This window comes from Watersipora subatra, chromosome 3 (assembly GCF_963576615.1).
Source record: "Watersipora subatra chromosome 3, tzWatSuba1.1, whole genome shotgun sequence".
Lineage (NCBI taxonomy): Eukaryota > Metazoa > Bryozoa > Gymnolaemata > Cheilostomatida > Watersiporidae > Watersipora > Watersipora subatra.
The window spans coordinates 69,317,179-69,341,777 of NC_088710.1; the positions used below are offsets into that span (position 1 = coordinate 69,317,179).

The 24,599-nt window shown below is 37.4% G+C and overlaps 2 protein-coding genes across 4 annotated transcripts in view; one reads left to right on the top strand and one right to left on the bottom strand.

Moving 5' to 3' along the window:
* LOC137391016 (peroxisome proliferator-activated receptor alpha-like) overlaps positions 1 to 19,541 on the top strand; it is a 47,252-nt gene extending 27,711 nt beyond the window's left edge. For all 3 annotated transcript variants that reach the window (XM_068077350.1, XM_068077352.1, XM_068077351.1), the window contains exons 5-9: positions 10,519 to 10,733; positions 12,183 to 12,290; positions 15,168 to 15,285; positions 18,041 to 18,271; positions 18,590 to 19,541. In XM_068077350.1, coding sequence (XP_067933451.1) covers positions 10,519 to 10,733; positions 12,183 to 12,290; positions 15,168 to 15,285; positions 18,041 to 18,271; positions 18,590 to 18,861 — 944 coding nt within the window. In that variant the 3' untranslated portion in view covers positions 18,862 to 19,541. The remainder of the gene's footprint in view (positions 1 to 10,518; positions 10,734 to 12,182; positions 12,291 to 15,167; positions 15,286 to 18,040; positions 18,272 to 18,589) is intronic.
* A 1,817-nt stretch (positions 19,542 to 21,358) lies between these two features.
* Positions 21,359 to 24,599, bottom strand: part of LOC137390940 (protein mono-ADP-ribosyltransferase PARP14-like) — a 68,504-nt gene continuing 65,263 nt past the window's right edge. Inside the window, exons 32-34 of the mRNA XM_068077254.1 lie at positions 24,090 to 24,232; positions 23,607 to 23,787; positions 21,359 to 21,973 (exon numbers count right to left, since the gene is read on the bottom strand). Of these exons, the coding sequence (XP_067933355.1) occupies positions 21,699 to 21,973; positions 23,607 to 23,787; positions 24,090 to 24,232 (599 nt within the window). The 3' untranslated portion in view covers positions 21,359 to 21,698. The remainder of the gene's footprint in view (positions 21,974 to 23,606; positions 23,788 to 24,089; positions 24,233 to 24,599) is intronic.

Sequence of the window (24,599 nt, forward strand, 5' to 3'; positions counted from 1 at the left end):
TACTGAAAGTAAACAAATTATGACGTGCAACTCCTTGGCATAAATGGAAGGATTGGATGCTGACTTTCTACGGACAATTCTCAGATTTGCCTGATCCAGTCATATCCCTAATCGCCTAGAGTCAACACGATTTATCATTTAGCTTCGCCCACTATTGAAAACTTCGCCTTTAACTTTACCTCTAGTTGCTCCGCCGTCCAAACATGCCCTTTGTCTATTGGCTTATCTACCTATCCCATCATACTAGTTATTGACCTTACCTCTGGCATTCCTTTGGGTGAATAGTCGCTCGCACTTGGTCCCATCGCTCATATGAGGCTTCTTATAACTCTATATATATATTATATATTTGTATGATTGGCCTACAAGGTATACTGATATATTTCTATCACCCTCATTGCAATCTTGTTCATCTACCTCCAATGTCAGCTTGTCATTTCATGGCTTCCTATTAAAGGCCTTGCTACACGAGTGCAAAATATAGGCCACATAAGGTGACGTTTCATCTAACACCCTCAGATTGAAGCTGTCAAACAACCTAAATGTCTGTATGACCGATGAATCCTACGCTTCTTTTTTTCTCAACATTTTATACGAACTTAAATGTTTTTGCTTATTGGCTGATGAAGGTGTCTGATACGGTGACTTTTACACTCTTTAGGAAAAATGGTTTATTGATAAGTCTTATGTGCAAATAATTTAAATGACTCTAATAGTCTCTAAACATACATTACATCTGTATCTTTTGTGTAATGCAAGCCTGCCTATTAGTGTAGTTGGAATATTGCATATATCAGAAATGCCATAAGCTGTATGAGCAGGTATTTCTCTAAACTGTCAAAAGTTTGAAATCTTTGCAAATGTTCAGCTGATTAATTGGATTTTTGTTCCGATCGATCATTTCTATCATCTCGGCTATCGGCTAAGGTGGGGGGTTGGCACTTAATCGATACTTATAATCTGAAGGGACTCATTGATTGCACCCGGAAGTGACCAGAGTAAGTGACCGGAGTAAGTGACCGGAGTTCATCCTCTTTATTTCTTACATCTGCAACTTCTCAGCCATGAATGAAATTAGAGTGGCAAATACACCGTGTAGTTGCAATGCTCAGTGTATTACCTGCTCTCAATTGGTGCCCAGTGACATAGAAAGTAAATTATAATTTATATGAGAAGAATTATTGAAATACCATCATAGTAATGTAGTATGATTGGGGGTCCTACCACACAAAGCTGTCATCAGAATAATCACTTTTAAAATCACTGTCGTCACTTTTAAAATCACTGTCGTCACTTTTAAAATCACTGTCGTCACTTTTAAAGTCACTGTTACCTTTTTCAAGTTGGTAACCAAAACAACCTCTTTCATCACATTCGTTATTTTAATACAAATATCTATACTGATGGCACTGGGTTGCGTTAAAAATCTGAAACTCGCTCAGTTTGAACTTCTGCTAACCAAAAGCATGGCTTAACCAGCGACCTTCACAAACATATTAGTGATGTTTGGGAGCGTTGCTGATTACTCCGCAGAGAGTGACAGCCGTCTTAGGTTTTTAGAGCTATATTTCTTGTACTGAAAATAGACCCAGATTGTCTTTAATAATCACTGTCAGTCACAGACTTGGAAACGGATTTGCTGTCAATGTCGTGGCATTTCATTGTTTTAATTATTTGGCAGTCTATAAATGCTGGGCCAGATGCTTCAAACCAAAACTAGTGAAGTTTCGGTTGACCGTGGTGATTTATGAACAAATAATAAGTTAGTAACGGTACGGCTACACGTATCGAAATTTCCGTTGGTTCTAACCAAAATCACGAAATGATTGAAACACACAGAATTATTCTGCGCTGTTAGAATCGTGCTAGCTAGCACGATTCCAGCAGCTTTTGCAATTAGTATAGTCCAAGAGACGTATAATAACACACAATAAAAGTATAAGTGCAAATCAACATAGTACAAACGATGCAACTGCTTAGATTGCGTTATTGAATGTAATTATTGTTTGGACGCTATAGCTACAATTTTTTTATTTTTTAATAGTATTTCCTTTTTAGCAGCAAAAGTTTTGTGGTAGAGAATGTTGACATCTCTAACGCAAACAGGTCAGTTGCATCGTATTTACTATGGTAACTTTCTGTAATATTTTTCTTGTGTGTCGCATTATGTTTTCGGACTACATATATCTTAAAATTTGCTAAAGTCGTGCTCGCTAACCAACAATAGCGCGACTTCAACAGTTACATCGTGTGTTCTATGTTTCAATGCTTTCGTATTTTTATTGTGTGTCGCGATACATGTCTTGGACTATACTAATTGATAAAGCTGCTAGAATCGTGCTCGCTAATAATTTGTTAAATCTGTTAAATGCGTTTCGTTGACGAACACGGTGGGCATGCACAGCTCAAATAATTTTGTGAATTTCGACCAATTAATTCTGCGTTTTTCGTGATTTCGGCCAGAACTCAGAACCAACGAAAAATTCGTTACGTGCAGCCGTACCTTTAGTAATCCTACTTACGCAATCCTCGTCACCTCGTCACCTACATTGATAAATGGTCGTCTCGTCTGTCACTTTTTAAATATCCCTGTCGTCGGGTCGTCAGAATCGTCACAAAACATGGGAGGACCCCCATGATTGTAATTGGTGTGTATATTCTGTAGTGTAAGCCTTTAGTAGTTTAGTGTAGTGTATCAATGTGTATTGCTAATTAATGTAAGCGTGCTTCTTGCTTTACATCTAGAGCCCAACTGCCTCTGTTTATTAATTACAAGTAAAACACATGAAAAGGTCAGAGATCAATAGTAGTCACATGATAGCAACATGATATTGAGGCTGTGTTAAAGATGTAGTTGCGTCAAAAATGAAATTAGGACCCATAAAAGGCTAAAACATCAGCTACAATTTGATGCCATTTTTGTCTTTGTAGACCAACCCTGTCCAGAGATATATGCGTTTGAATGAGGCCCTCTTTTAAAAAGCTCACGTTCCAGCGGGTGCCAATTTCGTGACGTCACAAGCTTGTTTTCTGAAACGAAACCACGAGCGATAAATATGAGGTCGCTTCGTTAGCCAATCACGAGCGCGAAATTTTTATATAGGCCGTAATAAATGTTATCACTCGTAAAACGCGTTGTCTGTGATCTCGAAGATTCTCATCGCTAGAGAATTCATGCTCATCGTTACTGATTCAACGCGTTTCAACAATTACTAAGTTATACATAGTTTTAAAATGGCTTCAAGTTCGAGCGACCGCTACTCAGAGTTATCTGAGCAACTTTTAGTAAAAGATTAGAGTAGACAGCCTATGGCCAAAGCTGACAGGCGTCAGCAGCGTTTTTGCTGCAGAAGAAGACAGAATGGAGGTAAATTAACTTAGAGTCTTCTATACTTTAGTAAATGTAATATTTTTTATAGTCATAAATACATATACTAATTAATAAAATGATAATTCTTTGCTATCTCCAATCATCGTTTCATAGCTTATCTGCCGTTTTACCTAGCAAAAAATTTTTTTCGAATTTTCTTTGGTAAATTAGAGTCATGATTACAAATTATTTTCACTCGTAGGAAGTGGGTAAAATCGATTGATCATTGCAAATCTTTAATTTCCAGAACCAAGGCTTCGAATCGTTGGCTTGGCGTACTTGTGCCTTTATTAAATGTTTATTCGTTTTTAAAATTACACTCGCAATCTATTTAACTCCCAATTTGGAAGCTGTCAATAGATACGCTTTAGAATGACATATCTATGAATGACATATATAATGCATCTACTTTGTTTACATTTACTTGTTTTACTGATTACAGAATGTTTATGTCGTCCCACCAGCCGAAGAAGCTTTGTCATTGTGTGGAAACTGCCATAAAGGAGAAAGCGAGACTTGAATGCGTGCTGGATGATGTTTTGTTTGAGTTTGTTGCAGTAGATGAATTTGTCTTATTGTATCAGCTAATACTATGTGAGTGGCCACGACTTGATGAATATTTTTAATAAAAGCTTTATGCCGAGATGAAAATATTTTTGCTTGTAAAAATTATATAATAAAATAATATTGTTGAAGATGATGCAAAACATGATTTGCAGAATATTGTAGTGAATCGGATATGGTATATGGGTGTCCGCAGAACTGGAGAATGTGAGTTCAAATCCAGTTTGCAGCAGACTTCTCATCCTTAAAACTCTATCCCTGTCTATATTCTTTTCAAAGAGGTGGCTTGCTTATTTCAATTACTTAGCATTCGGTAAGAAACTAGTACGTAGGCAATAGGTAATAGGCGACATAATGTGGGCGGGGCTTATGGGAGGCTGTATATCGTTTATATGGGTAGCTGCAGAACTGTGCTGATACAAAGACCGCGTTCTACATAAAGTGACTAGACAGAATTACCGTAGACCGGTAGAATTGGTAGTCGGTACCCAAATGTTTACACAAGATTTGGAGAAAGTGAGAACAAACTTTCAATTTTCGTTATTTGAGGCCTTTTAAACATTCATAATAATGCATCTGTAGCAGGATTTAAAATTTTATTCTAGCCAACACGAGCAAATACAAAATAAGATATATGCCAATAGAGCCACGTAAGACTAGACTTTTATCGCAAATAGCTGATGTGAATACGAGAGATAGAGAGAGGTTGCCAAACGCGTGACATCATTTTTGGCGAGGCTGGGCACGTTTTTGTGGCCTGAGCGTTTTTACGGTGATCAGATTTTTTCGGTTTTAATCTTCAAATATCTTGGCAATGCGATCGCGTAACACAACAAACAACATATCAACTGATAGAGAAAAAAAAATGCTTTCTTTTAAGATCAACTTAAATTTTGACGCAACTACATCTTTAAGGGCTGGTCACACGAGAGCCGAAACGAACTAAACGACGCAAAACGATGTTGCTGTAAACTGTTTGGCGAAGACATTTCTGGCCGAAACGAACCATTTCGGTCCTGCTCGAAATTTCGGGGCCGAACCCTTGCTCTTATTGGCTGGTTAAAATTCTAGCGAGCACCCGTCACATTTCTCCTTACGTTCGTGTGAGCAGAGTTAAAAAAGAAATGGGACGATCTTTTTATTTCGTTAAATAAACAACATGAAGCAATTTACGACAAGGCTCACCCTGACTTGTGATTGTGTTGCATAAATGTAAGATGTTGCACTTAAGTTTTGCATAAATGTAAGAGAATGGTTGTGGTTTTCTTTCGTGTAGAATAGAAGTAATGTGTCATACTCATCTTAATGAAGAATCTTTGCCTGATTTATTAATGTAAAACCACAGTACTATGATAAAGACTGTTTTTGTTTGTTATGTACTCAGCATTGAAAAATATTCATATGTCAACCAAAAATATAATTTTGTTGATGGGAAGGGTTGGCAAATTATTTGTATCGAGCGATTTATTTTGAGCAGCTGAATGATCTTCTGATAAATTTGCTGCATAATTATAATTAATAATTGTTCCTCAAAGTTTTTTGTTCACAATAGAAATATTTAGCTCAAATACATAAAAACTACCAATGAAACAATGTCCTGTCTCCATGCGTATGGTATCTAGGAAGCGAAGTGACTTCTGATGCCGTGTGACATGTGGCTTAGCCGAACCGAAGTAAAACAACCTCCAAACCAAACCTAAGTCGGTTCGGCCATCGTGTGACCACGGCTTTAGTGTTCTAGGCAGTCAGTAGCTTGACTAAGATAGTACAATTGTAATGATATGTCATGTCGAATAAATATGGGAGTTGTTCTATCTTGTATCTGGTTGACCACTGATGGAACAGTGTTGCTTTAGCAACACACCCCTGGAATATTTAAGACAACACCAAAGCTTTTATACATATCATATGACTACATATCATATGACTACATATCATATGACTACATATCATATGACTACATATCATATGACTACATATCATATGACTACATATAATATGACTACATATCATATGACTACATATCATATGGCCTGAATTCACAGCTAGCTAATACCTATGAGACACTATGTAACACTTTCACAATTGACAGTGGTGATAGTGCCCACTGTCATAGCTGCTACATATGCTGATTAATGATTGAAAAATTCTTTGTTAGAATAGCTGGCACACCAATCTATAAAGCAGCATAACAAATCCTTTGGTAGAGTCTTGGCCTAGAGGTGGCCATTAGCAAGTCAAATCCATTTAGTGTTGCAGCATTTGACTTGCTGGCATGTCATGCTTGGCGTAACAATGTAAACAGATGGTTCAACCTTCCTGTGCTGAGTGTTTTTTGTCGGGCAGTTAGAAAACTCAGTGTGTAAGACACTTGACAGGTTAAAACGGGTGCTCTAAAAAGCTAGTTCTAAGCAGTTTCCGTTTTGGATTGGCCTATTCTACACTTGCTGTTATCTTGATTGTAGTAATTACTCTCCTGGTATTTGTACAGCGACGCTACTAGCAGTGTTAAAATTGAGAGTTTCTAGTAAGCTGTCATTATTAGAAGCTTGGAAGTGGCTTCAGCTTCTGAATGTAAAACGGCCATCAACCGTTTGCCTGATAAGTGTGTGTATATGTGATAAATTGTATCAGAAAGCTGAGTCGGTAAACGAATGCATGAACCTGTGTAGAGAGTTGCTTGTCCTTAGTCTGCTTGTATTTTCAGTAGAGTCTACTGTTGTTTCTAGTCGTAGTAGGTATCATCGTATCTCTGTATCCTTTTTTAAATCATGGAACTGATTGTTTGAAGCCTAAAGAATGTAGTTTTTGCTAGATTTTAACAGCTAGAGTGCTGAATTTGCTGGCTACTTGCTAAGGTGTCACTACTTACTGCTTCGACCGGTTCAGGCATGCATGTCGAGTAATTGTAAATAAACCTGAGGTGATGGGTCAGTGGCTTTAATGACAGACATCTAAGTTGTACGACACGAAAATTCTGCAAAAGTCTACAATAACATTTTCTCATTTTAATTTGTCAAAACCGATTTTAGACTTGTCTCTCTCTCTTTGTGTTGTAGTGCGCTCAAATGCTGATTACACATTTTTGCTGCTACCTGCTCTATACTTCATATAAGGGGATATACATGCAGCAGAAGTTGAAAAGGTGCACCGTTTTCATATAACAGATAAAATGAGAGATTCTACATTTGATTGGTATAAACTATTTAAATAGAGTTTGATGACAATTAAACTAAAAGTCAAGTAAAAGTAACCGTTGTTTATTTTTTCACAGTCGTAATATAGATATGTTAATAAAAAGCAGTATGTATTTGATTAAGTTGCTTAGTAATATACATCCAAAGAACTGGGTGAAATGTATAATATTAGTGATAGCTACCGTAAAACCTCTAATTTAGCGCCAGCCTCTATTTGAACGCCATCTCCAATAGACCGCCACTATAGAGGAAGGGTTGAAAAATAGAGCGCCACGGCGTTCAGTTAGAGGTTTTACGGTATCTAATATCGCTTGATGGATGGACAGAAACAAAGGAGCATAATTAGGGAGTGTGCTAGCCCAAGGTTTTCTATTTGGAGACACGCAGATTTTAGACACTAAGCTATGGATTAGTTCATCTAACAATCCTCATCCTTATTAGCCTCTGATTAGGCATTTACCACATGTGCTGATTTAAACATAATCACCTGATATAGTTCAAGTCAACTCGGGCTAATCAGATATTGTCACGGTGGTGAAGGTAAGATGTCAGTTGAACATCTGTTGGTAACAACAGCCTCACTATAGAATCAAATATTTGCAAAGGATTTGTGCCACCACCGTTATGAGCTACACATGCAAGAATAACTCACTGTGCTTTTTGTTCATACATATATTTGCTTGGGATATGTGGTTACATGTCGAGCATGAAACAGAACACAAACAGGCGCAACTGGGCTCTGCTGGCTAGCTTGTGAGTGGCGTCTTTTATAAGTAGCAAGCCCCGAGTTTTATGTGGACCAACTCGCTTCAACTTCAGTCCAGCCTTATGGAGTCTCCTGAAGACCTCGAGGCGGTGCTGGTGTGTCTCAAAGTCCGGAGCGATGACGATGATGGCAAAGAGGTGAAACAGCAATGTTCTCCAATGGAGGTAGTGTAGGGCGCGTTCTATGAGTCTGGAAGGTGGCCAGAGCCGAGGTCAGACCAAAGTGTAACACCTACTTCCACAGGTCAGGTCGAGTGGAGAAAGCTGATTTCTCTTGGGCATTGACGAGGGGTACTTTCCACTTCCTGTCCTTCCGTTCTACTAGTATCACAGGCGAGCCCCAGGCCCCCACAGCAGGCTCAGTAAGGCCTTGCTTGAGTAAGTCTTGTACTTGTCTCTCTACTTCCGCCTCCTCTCATCCCAGCCTGTAAGGAGGTGGTCGGATGGGCCGTGTCCCTTCCTTGAGCAGGATGGAGTGCTTGACCTCAGAGCTCTTTCCTACATCCTTGTCACCTGTACTGACCACAGTGGTGTAACGGGTTAGCAGTGCAACCAACTTCATTGTCTTGCTTGATTCCGGGCAGTTAGATTGGGCTACTTGAAACAGGTCCTCCAGGTGGGCTGACATTCCCTCGGTGGGTATCTGGCTGGGCACCCATTGCAGGGGATTCTCCTCATTGACCTGGGGAGTTTCTATCCCTGAGTACATGCCGATGGTAGCATCAGACTTGATGGTCAGGGGCACTCTTGTTGAATTGAGACACCTGGCTGTAACTTGGCCCTTGGGCCTGGGTTGGATCAGGCTACTTAACACAGGAAGTCCACGGGAATCTTTCAATCAGTCCCATGAGACAATAGTTCCTTGTGGTGATACATCACTGCAAAGCTATCTTCATCCAAGCTGGCACCACTATGTTCCTTGGCACATGTACTTTACTCTGCAGAAACCTTGCCAGACCTCTGCAAGACCTCTGCAAGACCTTGCCAGCCTGTGATAAGGTCGGCATAAAGGTTTTGTGCTGTCACCTTTACGAGCTACACATGCAAAAATAACTCATTGTGATTTTTGAGAGTGCTTTTTGTTTATACATATATTTGCTTGGGTTGTGTGGTTGCAATAAAGAGCATGCAACAATACACAAACTGGCTTCAAACTGGTTCCGCTGACTAGCTTGTGAGTGGCGTCTTTTATAAGTAGCGAGCCCGGCCCGAGTCAGCTTAGGTTGTCCCTGCTTTGGTTGGTCTCCATCTCAATACGCTACCATGTGTTTACTGTCCATCAAGAGCCTGTCACACTCTAAAATATTTTAAATGACTTGTTGTGCTTCACGTGTGTCATAGTTCCCAGTGTGATGCTTGGCCGAGTTGCCAGGTATTCAATCAAACTCACAAACTTCCATTACTGCTTGTGAGTGAGCAGCTAGCTTCCAGTATGAGTGAACGCTTAGTTTTAAAACTAGCCGTACGATTTGAAGCAACCTTAGACTAACATAAGATAAAAGCATTCAAGTCCATGATTTAATACAGCATAAACACATGCAAAGTTGGATTTGTGAAGATTGCATTACCTATTATTTTTACAGTACATGTTATCATTATAATTGTTAGTTGAGTGAAACAAGTGTGGAATTGTCTGCCTCAGATTTTAGTAAAATGTATAAGAACACACTTGTGTATGTAAGCTGTCTGTACCAATGGCGACACCGTGTAGTCTCTGATCATACTACGGAATATGTGAAGCGCAATTTTCCATTTATTATTCTAAACTGAATGCTATTCTATTTCTAGTCCTATAGCTTATCTTCTGACAGTATTGACATTTATAGTTCTTTATGAGAGATAAAGAGGCGGCATCTCAGACCAATGTTCTACTGATTATCAGTTATTTAACGCCTTACACAGATATTCCTTGACACACAGAACTTCCCATGCCATCCGCCTTTTTACTATTATTTAATTATGACTGATTGCTTCCAGACTAAACAGAATCTTTGTAGAAATGAAGCTTCTCAAGCTTTATCCAAGATATACAGCAATAACTTTGTTAAATTTATTTAACAAATGATAACATATATAATCATAACTTCTTTTTACTATTTGTTGCCTGCTAGTTTTATTAATAGGTGTTACTACAGTATAATAATGCCGCGCTGCTATTATCCCCAACATACACTAGCCAATCACAAGTCAGCTAATATGTTTCTTTTAACGTAACAAAACGCGATGGCAGCTATACATGCATGTTTCAAGGCCGCTTCCTTAAGTTTTCTTCATGAATGGAGTTATTTATAAAGCTCCATCTTATAATCCTACACTAGTTATATATTGGTTTAAAAAGTTGACTGCTCAAGGCCATTTTTAACTAACCATCTTTTGTTTCTGGTAACTCTCCAAAACACTGAAGTACGCTCAACACTAATGAGAAACGGGGATATATTGGATGTCATATAAGCGTGTGCTGAACATATTGGTCTTTGTAGACAACCTTCGTCCTTCGACCTCCAGCTCTAATCTGTTCTGTCATGTCTTTTTACAGTTTTGATCAGAGTCAGCGCGGCTAGCAGACAGTTTTGAGCTGATATAGGCACGTTAGTGTTCTATATTGTCTGTGTATGATTGCAGCCATACGCACTGGCCGCTACACACATTCTAAGAAGGCAGCGGACATTATAGAAGTAAAGACTCTAGAGGGCAATCTAAAGGAGGGTGAGCGTGTAGAGAAATTTACTGCAATCATACAAGCGATACATGACGGAGTCAAGGGAACTGACATTATTCCCCTACTCACTACCCACTACAGCAAACTTCACATCAGCAATCCATCAGACAAACATCTGGTATTATGTGCCCTCTTCCTGTGCCATTTCTCTCTCAGATTTAGTATTGCTTGATAGAGTTGCACTCCCCTTCATTTGAGGAGCAAGTCTTTGCTACAGACGCCCTTCTTCTATCCATAGAGAAAGACTTGCTGCTGTAACACCCCCACTGTTCAGTTAAGGAACAGGTTTTTCTGCTATAATGGTGATAAGTATTAGCAATGTTGACACTTAGAGACTATAGATGTGTAACAAACTTAAAGGTTGACTTGCAACAAAATTCACATTACAGTTATTGGGTATCAAAAGATTCACCATGTCTCACTCTGTTGTGTTGCAGGTGCCAAATATGTGGAAATGTGATTACAAGCTCTTAAAAGCTCAAAAACGAAAAGCCGCCGTAGATTGGAATCTCTTTATTTCTCTGACGTAGTCATGAAATTTGGTTATTGTCTTGTCACGTGATGTTCTCATGTGAATAGAAAGGCCAATAAAAAGCTCAATATAAAACTTATCGTAGCACTAGTTTATGACAAACACTTTGGGTTTTACCGAAGACCCTGTATCAAATATAGATGCTCGCTACTTTACAGTTTTGTTTTGGTTTGGTCTAATCGGCAAGTCGTAATCTGATCACGTGACCCAATACTTCGCAAATAATTTCTGCAGCACTTTTCGATTATCACAAGTGACCAACAGGCTTGTCATGATTATCAGACAATGATATGTACTCCTTCAAGCTAAGTCTAAAAAATTAAACGAATTTTTACGGTAAGTTATAAGATATCACTGCTAAAAGTGACAGCATTACAATGACGATAAAACAGACGCGTAAGAACAACAGACGTAGTTTTATTGAATGCGTGAAGTATATTTGTGAAAATATTTCGACGAATAAGGTTGCATGAAAGTGTAAACAGAAACCATCTCCCACAACTGCGTCACATTTGAGCCGTTTTGGAAAGAGAATCCAAACTACGGCGGTCTCGTGTGGCGGCGATTAACATTTCGTTTTTGAGCTTTTAAGAGCTTGTAATCACATTTCCACATATTTTGCACCTACAACACAACAGAGTAAGACATGGTGAATCTTTTCATGTCAAATAACTGTAATGTGAATTTTGTTGCAAGTCAACCTTTAAGAACAACTAAAGTCAGTAATAGTGAAGTGTTGTTAACTTCTTCACCGGCCAATAGTCAGATTGATTGATAGTCAGGAGCTAAGATGGGCATTTGGTCAGGTACTTTTGGTTTAATTTTTCATTTGGTAGAAAAACGTAATGCAGGCAGATTTGGGTATGAATGTCACCTGCTTCAAAGTAAAGTACCTGAAAAGTGATGCTGTTGGTTTTGCAGCGTAAATTATTAGACTTATTTGGTATGAGGATGTAATCTATGGTACTAATATGGTTGTGGGTATATGGTAATACATTTATCACATGCCTGTTTGGAGTTATTTGCTATTGTTAGGAGTCAACGAAGTTGCGCAGCCAAATCTTTGACCTCCAGATGCTCACCCATGAGCAGCATAAGTCCTTCTTCAAAACTACTGGTATTGACTTGGACAACCGCAAGGAGGTTAGACTCATTATATGATGTTCACCATCCCTTGCCTGTCTTTTGCTAGCTAGTTCACTTTAGTGCCAAAACCTACGCATACCTGATCTGAAGTTTTTCCTATCAGATGATCTGGTGCTTAAATCAGATGCTTCTCTGCGAGAATAATAATAATAATGAAAGAGTTTGAGTTGCTGACAGTGATTGTTACTGGTGAAAGCTGAACAGTCATGATAGTTGCTATACAAAGAAACGAATGATTGAAACGTGTTTTCAAGATTTAACACGTACTTAACACATAAAAGGAAGAAATCAAAGCGTTTAATCCAAAAGATCCCTTGAAATTTTTCCATTTTGTTAGGAATATTGAGATGCCCCTATACATCCAGATTCTATGAAATGATCTAATTAGACCTTTTAGGTAATTTTATGGTTGTTGGTAGCTGCTTTGTGTCTACACGTACCCTTAGTTAGTAAAACATGGGAGTTGTCCAACTATGAAACACTCAATATAGCACGTTATTACTAGCATAAACATCGGTGGTCTTATGAGCACTCTCAACAACTGTACTTTGACCAGCATTGTAGATTTTCCATTGACATCTTGTCATCACAGCAATTCTTGTTTTTTTATATATTGGATGCCAAGTTAATTAACAAAATTATCACTTAGTAAATTCTTACAATGAAAATATCACCCCGTCGCACTTTATTTGCTGTTGATGACTGAAATTATGTTGATCTTCTGGAAGATTCGCTGTTTTCAAATGATAAATTGAGATACAGTCATACTTCGACTTACGAGCTTAATGCGTTCCGAGACTGAGCTCGTATGTCAATTTACTCGCATGTTGGTGCAATTTATTTATATATAGAACAATTAAATATATATTGATTGGTTTCCATACGCTAAAACAAGCAAATAAAACACTCAAAACAAGATATTGTAACAGAAAGAACATGTTGGTTATTGTCTTAACGTACTACATGCTTTCAAAAAGCAACAAATAAAAATAATGCAAGGAAATGTGATTAATTAAAATGTAAAATTAAATACGTACAATAGCAGTTAATGCTCGCATTTGCCAGGGAGGAAGATATAAGTTATCCTTCGTTACAACAGTTGACTTTGATAAATTTGGATTTTATCAAAGTGTTAAAAGACAAACTTAGAAGCAAACCTAAAAGCAAACTTTCATTTTCAACTAAACGTAATTAAAATTTCTTCGGCGTTCATAGTTTGAAGTTTCTCGCTGGTTAGCGAGAAATTTTTCCTTTTTTTTTCGCTTTCACGACTAGCCGGCCGTTTTTAAAATAAACCTATCTAAGGACATTTGCCTTTGTCGCCCTTTCAACATGTTGTGATTAGGACGAACACAGATGTCGTCACAAATGGTTAATGCACGACCACTAGCCAACTTGTCCGAATGTCTATTAAACAATTTGGATAGATAGCGCCGGCCTTCTAACATAGCGTCGTTTCAGTTACGCTGTCACTGGCCAATTGTTTGTCCAATGCCATCAGCGGTCGTGAAGATCGCTGCACCGTTTAGAAACTATGGTTAGTCCTTTTGCGAACAAAATGCCCTGAATATAATCCTTCTGTTTGATAATTATGAATGTATTTCTGTCATATTGCTGAGCTAGCTCAATCACGCATACACATTTCGCATATTTTTCAATATTTTTCCGTTTAATATCAATTGTTATCATTTGCTTTTTTTTTGTATTATCTTTCATTTTACTGGCAAACTTTCGGTCTACGCACAATACGTTTAATTCACATAATTCTGCACAGAAAATCGTGCTCAAAAAACACGGTACAACAGTATAACCTGAGCAGTTGAAAAATACAGAGTGATGCTGTTCTCATAAAACACCTCCGGCATACTTGGCAACTGACTCAAGTGCTCGTACCTCAAACATGGCTCGTATGTTAGTGCTAAAACTTGCTTGAAAGCTGGCTCGTATCTCAAGTTTCTCGTACGTTGGAGCACTCGTAAGTTGAAGTATTACCGTATTTATCTGCTGATCTTTAGCAGTTGAAAAAATGGACATTTTTAAATGACTCCATGATGTCTCATTACATGTGCCAATAGGCTCCTTAATGCTGCTAAGTGCTTTCTAAAACTACACTGGAGCTCTGTGACGCCGGATTTTATTACATGACAAATATTCTTCAACAAAATCAACCTGTAAAATCGTGTCACCTCAATTGTATCAGGCAAATTGTAATGATCTTTGCCAGCACTGTGTCAGTCCATTGCTATTTGTATATTAATTTTGTAATTTATTGACCCCTAGTTGACATTAGTTGACTAATTCTTCTCATAAACAGTAAGATCATAGGTTGATGGAGGGCATGACTTGAAATTAGTTTTGAAGCAAAATAAATTTTCTTGAGTTTCAGCACTTAATTTTCAGCCAAGAAAACTGATTTTGCTATACTGATTACTGATTCGTTCTCTACGCTCATGCTTTGGTAGCCATTTTCACTTTAATAAAAGGTAAGAAAGTGTACAGCATTTTGTTAACGCTATTAGTATATTTATCGATTGCTAGCCAATTCTACGAAGTATTGCATCAGCCATCGAGCCTTCTGCAATTAATGGAAATATTGTGTTTTTCATTATCATCTTTTTATTGACTTGTTACTTTGTTTTGGAACAATGAACTTTGATTTGTTAGACATGCTGTTAAATATTTGAAGCATCAATTTTGCCGAAGATTAATTGCAATATGGTTATTTGTTTTCTCGCTTAGGTCATGTCTCACCACACCTACCACTTTTTTCTGTTTAGTGTATACTAGCTGGTTGACACCTTTTAGGAAAGCTGACTTCTTTAGTTGGTTTCACATGATTGTATTCATTGCATTGACTAGCAGCAAATATTTTAGGCGATAGAGAAGTGGTCTTTTGGCAGCAAGCATCGACTTCTTCTAGTTATCCAGTTGGCGATGTCTATACCAGGCTTTTCCGACCTTCACCTTCCGGATCAGATAGCACTAATCAAAGGTATTTCATTTTTTTTTCTTTAGCTTTCATTCTAGCTATTATTCATAGATCTTCCTCAGCAAGGTTTTTAAGAATTGATGCGATTACAACTACTTGTAGATATTGGTGTAAGCTTTCAGAATATAAATACAATCATCATTTTTCTAGTAATTAGTGCTGCAAATATTTGTGTGTAATATCCTATGGTAAGCCTGAAAACAACAAACAAATGGTGAAGTATCATAGTTAAAAACAATTTCATAGCAAAACACTTGGCCATATATAAAGACCATCATTAACAACATACACTAGAATTTCTTCGCTTAGTTATAATTAGTTAGTCTTAATTATTTCTTCGAAATATTTCAAGACATTCAGTGTGAATGTTATGGCAGACCTTAAGTTTTTTCTCTAGTTTATCAGATATTCATTATTTCACTAAATAAATTACGCTATTCAATAGTTCAATGTAAAATGATGTGAAGCAATACTAATAGAGAGGCTATTTTAGTTACTCTGCATCAGCAAGATCTGCCATAGAGACAAGTATCTGCACAGTTCTTCTGTGTTGTGCAGATGTTAGGTGCTTTCTGATTTCCTTCACGTAATGGGTAGAAGATTGGGGTTCGTGTGAAGTGTTCTGACTTACTGCACATATTGGGTACATGATTAGTGTACATGTAATGCTGAATAACGATTCGAGTGCATTCAGTTTTTCAAGAATTGTTCTCTCTCGGTTCATGAATTCAGAAGGAGAAGACAACTGCATATGAACCGAATTGTACATCACAATTCGATTCAGTGTCTGCGCATGCCCACACAGCAGCTTCCTGAGCAAAGTTTCGTGAGAGCATTGATGTCAGCAATGTTTTTTTTTTTCAATTGTATTCAATATATTTTGTTGCATAAGTCAGATGTTACCGAGTACTTATAAACTTTTATTTTATTATGCTGAAAATAAAATAAACAAGAGTAACACTAATATAATACCATAGCAAATGATAATTATGTTTCATAGCTGTGTGTTCTCAGACTGATTGATCTAATCATCACTATTGGGTTCCCATCCCCCAGAGCAGCTAGTGCTGTTCAATTTAATAATGATATTACATCGCCAGAGCAGTTGTCTTCTCTTTCTCAGTTCGATGCGGTTCATAATGCCGAAGTAACAAATGAAGATTCGGTTTCATTCAGTTTTTAGGAGAAAACAACTCTGAAATTCAATGCATAGTGCAGGTAGACATTGAACTGCTCTAGTACATGTGAAGTGTTCTGACCTGCTACACATAATGGGTACACGATTGAGGTACATGTGAAGTGTTCTGACTTGCTACACATAATGGGTACATGATTGAGGTACATGTGAAGTGTTCTGACTTGCTATACATAATGGGTACATTATTTGAGTTCGTGTTAAGTGTTCTTATTCCAATCGCTTACACTCCACAGTTGTATGAGTATCATGGCAGTTTTACTTTGGAGCACACAGTTAGGGAGTCTTCACAGCGTTTGCTAGAGTTGAGCTACTGTTTGCAAGGATCTTTTTAAAATAAACGCTGAACATCATGTTACCTTTTCAAGCTACAAAAAGTGTTTTTGCTCCCATCAAGTAGTGTATCTTCATATGTTACAAACCCGTAGTTTTGTTTAGAATTTGCATGTTCAAAACACGCATTGAACTGCATGATATAGCTTTTAGTTAGCTGCCTTGAAAACTAAAGAGGAGCAGGGCATATCCCTCTTCTTCTTTAACATGGAAAAAGTGACTAGCTATGTGTCCGCTCAAACACGACCCAGACCTTGACCAGATCTTGATCCAGACTTGTAGTGCATTTCAAAAATGTTTTTTCATATCGCGCACTTAAATCTGGGTTGCCCCAAAGGGTCCATGTAACAACAGTAAATGCTTTCTGCTATAATTATTGGGTTTCCATTTTTTGAATGGATTCGGAGTTTACTTCTGCCGACGAATTCACATCCTATCATTCCAACGATTCGGAGTTGCATGATATCAATCTTTTCAAGACTAGTGATGTACTCCTCAAAACAGAACTTGTTAAAGTAGACTGCCTTTCGCGTCATGGTCGCTTTTCAATTCCCATTTCATATACTCGTTGCACTAATCCAGCCAGGATACCTGATCAAAATTTTCTTTTTGTTTTCCTTATTGCTGCTCTCTATATTACAATAGAGCAATAGAATTTACTACTTGCTATACAGTAATTACTTCAGAGGTCGCGTTAACGACAGTCGCTTTTAGTAAAGAACTTTTTCTATGCTAGAAGCATAGACCTATTAACTATAAGTACAGTTAATAGGTCCATGGCTAGAAGAGTCAAGTCTAAAAAAAGGTTGGCACCATTGTAATGGATATCTTTACAATCAGTAGGTTCAGTTATTTAATGAATAAGTTAATAAAATAAATAACAAAGTTGTTATCTCGTCATTATTGTTTGAGCAACCCATTGTTAGAGGAAACCCGCTTTGTGGTGTGATGAAATGCGCCAAATTTTTTTTACTTCCGCCGGGGAGAGCTTAGACTGGTTTTACCAATTCTAATTCATCCGCAGTGAATATCCCGTGACGTTGAATAGTAGTCTCACTGCGAATGCTTTCGCTTAAGTTTAGTAAAGCAAAATGGCCTCAAATTCATTCGGATTTTATCATTGTTACAATTTTGAGTGGAAGCAATTCCAAATCCATTCAAAGCATGGAAACCCAGTAAAAGTCATGTCTGATTTTCAGTTATTCATTATGTTATTTTATCTTCCTGCAGCGAGTCGGTCAGAAGCGATCACAGTACTGAGTCACAATCGATTTGATTCTGTAAACATGGTATTCTACTCCTCTCATACTGACCATATTTCTCCCAAATCCGAGCTCATTAAGATATATGATGATGAACACATGGTAGAAAGAATGTTCTCAACGGGCAAAAACTTTCAGCGTCTGCATTTAACTGACACAGAACTGCTTCTCGTGATTGCTGTCATAATAACCTTTCCAGGTAATTATAATTTGCTACCTTTTTATTTTTGGTTTTCTACATTTAAAGTTAGGAAATGATGTAATAATGTCAATGCAAGCTTGCTTTTCATTCCTCATCTTTGGTTCAATCATAAGCATACAAGCCAAATGACCTGAATGTTCAAAAGGTGTTCAATCTAGCTTCGATGTATAAATTCCTATACTTACATAATAGCGAACAGACTTTTATCAAGTTTTTAAATGGCACATAGACTGCAATTTCGTTTTATACTTGGCTAATTCCTAAATTTTTGTACTTTTTTACCCCCTGTGAAATATCATGATATAAACTATGTAGATCGCGTTATTCTAAAAGAAAAGGAGCAAGTGGAGAAGCTACAAGAACATTTGGTAGAAGCCTTACGTTACTGCCTACAAACAAACCATCCAAAAGATGATCGGCTGCTAAGCCGGGTTCTTGGCTCCCTGGTACCAATTCGCGAATTGACAGTCCGCGCCAACAAGGCCTTGCCTAAGATTAAGAATGATTGGGCTAGTTCGTGCGAACTTGATCCATTCTGGGAAGAGTTCATCGAGGATTCCGAAAACTGGGGCAAGGAACACGTATAGTACCACTTTCATGACCTCTCCATTTTTAATACAGATTTTAAAAACGTGTTATTTTCCCGATGTTATATGCTATATGATGCGGGTATATATTTTATTTTGTGTCACAAACTTTTTTTCATTTATTTCATTTCGAGGAAACAATGTTTGGCAATATTTACACCATTAACGCGTAGACTGTTAGAAATGTTATGCATATTTTGGGATCAATGAGCTGCTCATTTTGTTATCCCTGAAACATAATTTTTGATGTATGAGCTCCTCTTGCATTATGTGTAGCGTTTGATAGATGAGCTCCACTTTTATTAAGTATTTGTACGCTTCATGTATACTCGTGTATGTTTGCAAATGTCTGGTGTTGACATTTGTTCCGAGTTGCACTATCTGCATATTGTTAGACAGTTGAGCAACGTGTTTGCGCAGCAGGATGCAGTGCATAGACGATGATTTTAAATGTAGCTTAGTCCCGTTCATGTTTTTCCTCAAATCCCGACCAACATTTTACTCATCTACATAGAAAAAACTAAGTTTGTTATGTTGACCAGCATACAGTTTTAAGATTTTACATAACTTGGCATAAGGTAATAAATATATCTTATATTTTTATTAAATTTTGCGGGTAGTGTCTTTTATTGTCTGCCATATTCATCTTTACTAATATCATTATAACGAGTGGTCTGGTACATTGAGGATGTTGGTAGCATTCGTTGCTAAGAATCATCATTTCAGTCAAATAGCAAGATTTCATTCATAGGATTTGTTGGTGAACCAAACAACGGTTGTGGAGAACCATCAAGCATATGGTAAGGTGATTCAAGCATTTCTTTATAGCTTGAAATCATGCTTGTTCATCGGTTATTGCAAACAAAAGAAGAATAATTCTCTTTGGAATATCAAGTTGATATGCTGCTTTCAAACTGCTCTACTCAAGTAGAGATTTATTTGTTTTGGAGAGAAATAGCTTCTCATACAGTGTGTATACAGACAGCAACTTCTTATCCTGTAGCATGTACAGACAACAGCTTTTCATACTGTAGCGTGCACAGACAACAGCTTTTCACACTAGCGTGTACAGACAACAGCTTCTCATACAGTAATGTGTACAGACAACAGTTTCTCATGCAGTAGCGTGTACAGACAACAGCTTCTCATACTGTAGCATGTACAGACAGCAGCTTCTCATACTGTAGTGTGTACAGACAACAGTTTCTCATACTGTAGCGTGTACAGACAACAGTGTCTCATACTGTAGCGTGTACAGACAGCAGCTTCTCATACAGTAGCGCGTACAGACAACAGCTGATACTGTAGCGTGTACAGATAACAGCTTCTCATACAGAAGCGTGAACAGACAACATTCAGACATATAGTCAAACATGGATAACTCGAACTTCACAGGACCGAGCGAAAGTGTTCAAGTTATCAGAGCGTTCAAGTTATCAGAGCACTGTCACAAGTCATTTATTTATTTATCAGTAGATACATGCACATATACAAACTATAATAGAAATCAAAAGCATAAATGACTTGTTTCAAATTAAATGCTTCTAATGTAAAGTTTAAAACTTTTTTATCAAAAAGTATAGGAGATTTTTCTATCACTTGAGATTGTTTTGTTGTTTGAGGTGATGTTATTGCCAGGACGTTTTTTAGGTTAAAATTGGCAAAACTTGATCGTTGTTGAAATGCTCAGAAGAAAAGACATCTTTTTCTTTTGAGCGTTTTAGCCGAGATCAATTTTGCCGATTTTTCTTGAAGTTTATGCGAAGGTCACCTCACTTTTCCATGCTTCCGAAAGGCGATCGCTAAGCGGATGTTTGGTAAAAATCAAAATTCACCAACCCTTTAGAAAAGTCGTTGACAAAAATATTTTGCCGACGGTGGTAATAATGACGCCTATTATTTACGAAAAGTTGAGGTTTACCTATATGACTTGGAATAAAGTGATTTTCTAAAGCGATAACAACCGTCTCGGTAGCCGTTGAGCAAAAAACTGTTCGAGTTAACAGAGTTGAGGTCGAGTTATCTATAGCAATTTATAATTACGTGGGAACGGACCAAAGAAACCGTTCGAGTTAACCATGTGTTCGAGCTATCCGTGGGCGAGTTATCCATGTTTGACTGTACATATGTTTTTGCTAAGATGCCTATTCATTATAATTTTCAAATACTGAGCTTCGCGCGAGGTTTTTTTTTAGCACTTTAATTTGACTTTCCCAGTTAAATTGCATTTGTGCGTTGTACCAAATATAACAAGTACGTACCTATTCTATAGGTACTTGTTGGTACCAATAGGTAACAATTACCTATTCTTTAATGAATCTTTTATAATAAAATTGGCCAAGTTAGAGTCATGGATTAGACGCTATCATTGATGATGAAGCAGAGGTAGTGATACATCTAGCACAGCTGATAGCTGTCATAGAAGTATATCTCTTGCTCAACCTCTAAAGTTGTGATATGACAATTCCAAAATAATCAAGTTTGGAGAGAACTGAGTATTACAGTTTAATATAAAGAAGGCAATGAAGTAATAAGGCGTATAATAAAATACTCTTTTGTAAAGCTGCTGCCGAGCTCTACAAAGCGTCAGCAGACCATGGCCATAGCGAACATAAAAATACGCAAGCATTTATCACTTTCATAATGTAATGAATGAGGATTGGAGCCGGGATATCAAATGTGTAGCGAATGTTGCAAGTTGAAGGCCAGTTGTTTATACAGCTGCCATACTTGACTATCATCATATCATAATAGGTATGCTTTGCCACCTCGTACATGTAAATCAGTTCACAATCAAATTTTATCTTAACTTTTTGAAATAGTATTTATGAGTTTGCTCACTGAAATTTCAGTATGTAGCAAGGGTAAGCGGATGTGTCATTAAAAACGACAAATATAGTTGGATTATTGACATCATCAACAACGGAGTCGTATTGCTCATTTGAGTTACTTTTATATGGCGCTGTCATAAGGTCCTTGTTTCCCTGGCAACAATCACCAGTGATCACTTGTGTAAGTATCATAAACTTCTCTCCTTGGGCATTTGGAGCGGCGTATCTCGCTGAGTACGCTGAGGTTGTGGCAAAGTAACTCCCACATCCGTACATTACAGCTACAAATAAATCACCTCCCTAAGTGCAATACTTATATAAATGATTACATAGGTCACGAGTGTCCCAGACACTTCTTAGAATACAGTGCACCCTCAAGATACGATTTTAATTCGTTCCAGGGTTGGCATCGTATAGGAAAAATGTCGTATGCAGGGGTATAGAAACGATAGTAATCATATAATGCAAACTTTCCTGGTCAAGATCACCAAAATTTTATACATATTAAATATCAGTAACAAGATATTATGTTAACCTTAGTAACTATAGTTACAGAAACTTTAGTGTATTGAGTGACTAGCTGAATGCGGTTTTTATTACCCGGGCATTGCAAGGGGAATATAAGTTTTCGACAGAAAATTTACTTTCATTTAACATATACAACATCTACCATTTTAACCTTTAAACTTCATATCATAAGAAAAATGTTTTTGTTTAGTTCAAATGAATTAGGAGAAAAAATAAAACAACTGTAGAGGTTTTCAAACAGCTGTAACTTCTAAATTTCATATCATTAAAGCAGTGCTTTGTTGAAATTAAAAAGAAAAATAAAACTGTAAAGGTGTCTAAATGTGAAATAATTAGCAAGTAATGGCTAAATAAAGTCTGTGTTGCTACTATTATAATCAAAAATTATGTGGTATGCAATTATATGATTTTAATTCGTTTCAATATTGGCATAATAAAGCAAAAATATCGTATAGAGTGGTATGGAAACCCATAGTAATAATCTATTACAAACACCTGGTAAAAATCATCAAAATGTTATATGCGTACTGTACATATTAAAAACTAGTAACAAAACAATAGGTTAACCTTAGTAACTATAGTAACTTTATTGTATTTAGTGGTTACGATCTGCAATAAAATGCAACATTACAATGTACTACGTGCAGTACTTATCGTGTGGCACTTTTGAATGATGGATACGGGCGGCACTTGTGAATGATGCGCAGGAAAATAGCAGGTTATTCCATTCTAAACATTCTCACACTTCAGTCGGTTTTATTTCGACTTTAGCAGTTCCGAATGTGTTGAGCGTGACAAGGCTTTGTCGCTAACTACTAACCTCTGGATCAGTAATTAGTACGCAGTCTTGTCGCCTAACTTTTTTAACAAATCTCCGGTAATAATCCACATTGTGTGAATATCCAACGAAATACTTATTGAAACATGGTAGCTTATCGGATGGTAGCTGAATGGGTGCACAACTCCGAATATCGCATGGTAGCTGAATGGGTGCACAACTCCTAATCCGCATGACACGCGTCAAGGAAACATAGCGTATGAGTAACCTAGGATTTACCAACATGATCCTTGGGGGCTGCTCAAAGCATCCATTATCCATCCAATTGAGTATTTGCGACAGTTAGAAATGACAGATGGAATACTAGTCATTGAATCTGATGAAATTAAGTTTGATTGTCTACCCGTAATGTTTTGACTAAAGCGGCACATTTGATTCAACTGTTTCACATAACAATAACACGTACATAAGACAAGAGAGAATGGTAGAACAATAGCATATGTTGGTCTTGGAAAGCAGATTTTCAGGTGAAGCTTTCCTCTAAAATAATATAACATGAAAAAGTCTTAGGCATGATGTAACTGAGAGCTGTAGAATGCTTTTCTCACCATGTCTGCCAGAAAAGATGCGATCAAATTTTCCACTCGTAATTTTTCTGGCAGTCACCTCATCCGTTCCATGCCAGAGATACTTTTCCACTTGATTTTCCTGGATACCCAACCGCTTGGCTGCAGCGTTTCTCAGAATAGCGTATTGCTGGTATAGTGTTGGATTCTGGACCCGTGTCACCTGGCAACCAATTGAATGTTTCTAATTCTATGTATGTAGCAAGCACATAAATGGCATCACAAAAAATATGAGTAATAGGTGAATTCATACATGTTTACTCACAAAGTTACTGGCGCTACTGTGCTAAAACTTACGTGACCAAATGCAAAGGATCTACCCGATCACCAGCCTCAAAAGGACTCAAAAAGCATCAGAAATTGCTCCCAAAGAGTTTTTCTGTAAGTACTATACATTTATACACTAATACTGTATTAATGGAGAGCATGACAAAAAAAAATATAAAAATATAAATACTAATCTACCATCATCAGGGCATTTCCTCCTGCACCAAGGGTTTTCATAAAAGCATTTTCTACATCTTGATATTCTTGAGTATTTGGTGCGAGTAGAAACTCTTGATAAGTATCAACAGGTGCTTGCCAGGTGGTGGGCAGTGTCATGACTCCTATAAAATATTTATGACATTACAACCTATTTCTTCGGTAACCAGTGATCCGAGTGGAAGACTAAATGATTACATTCAGGTAAGGGTAAGGCAGAGGGTAAGGCTGAGGGCAAGGCTGAGGCTGTAAACCCTAACCATGCTCAATAATCAACTGTGCAAAGTTTACAACCATGAGAAGCCTGCTTGCCTAACAACAGCATTTGTGGTAAATCAGACGATAAATCAACATTTAGGAACACATACATTAGCCATAAAATCAAAAGCATAAAGTAGAAGACATAAAAACATATCTCTATTGGTGCCCAGTCTACTCCTATTACACATTGCTTGTAGAAGTGGAAACTCATTTCTATTGGTACCCAGTCTA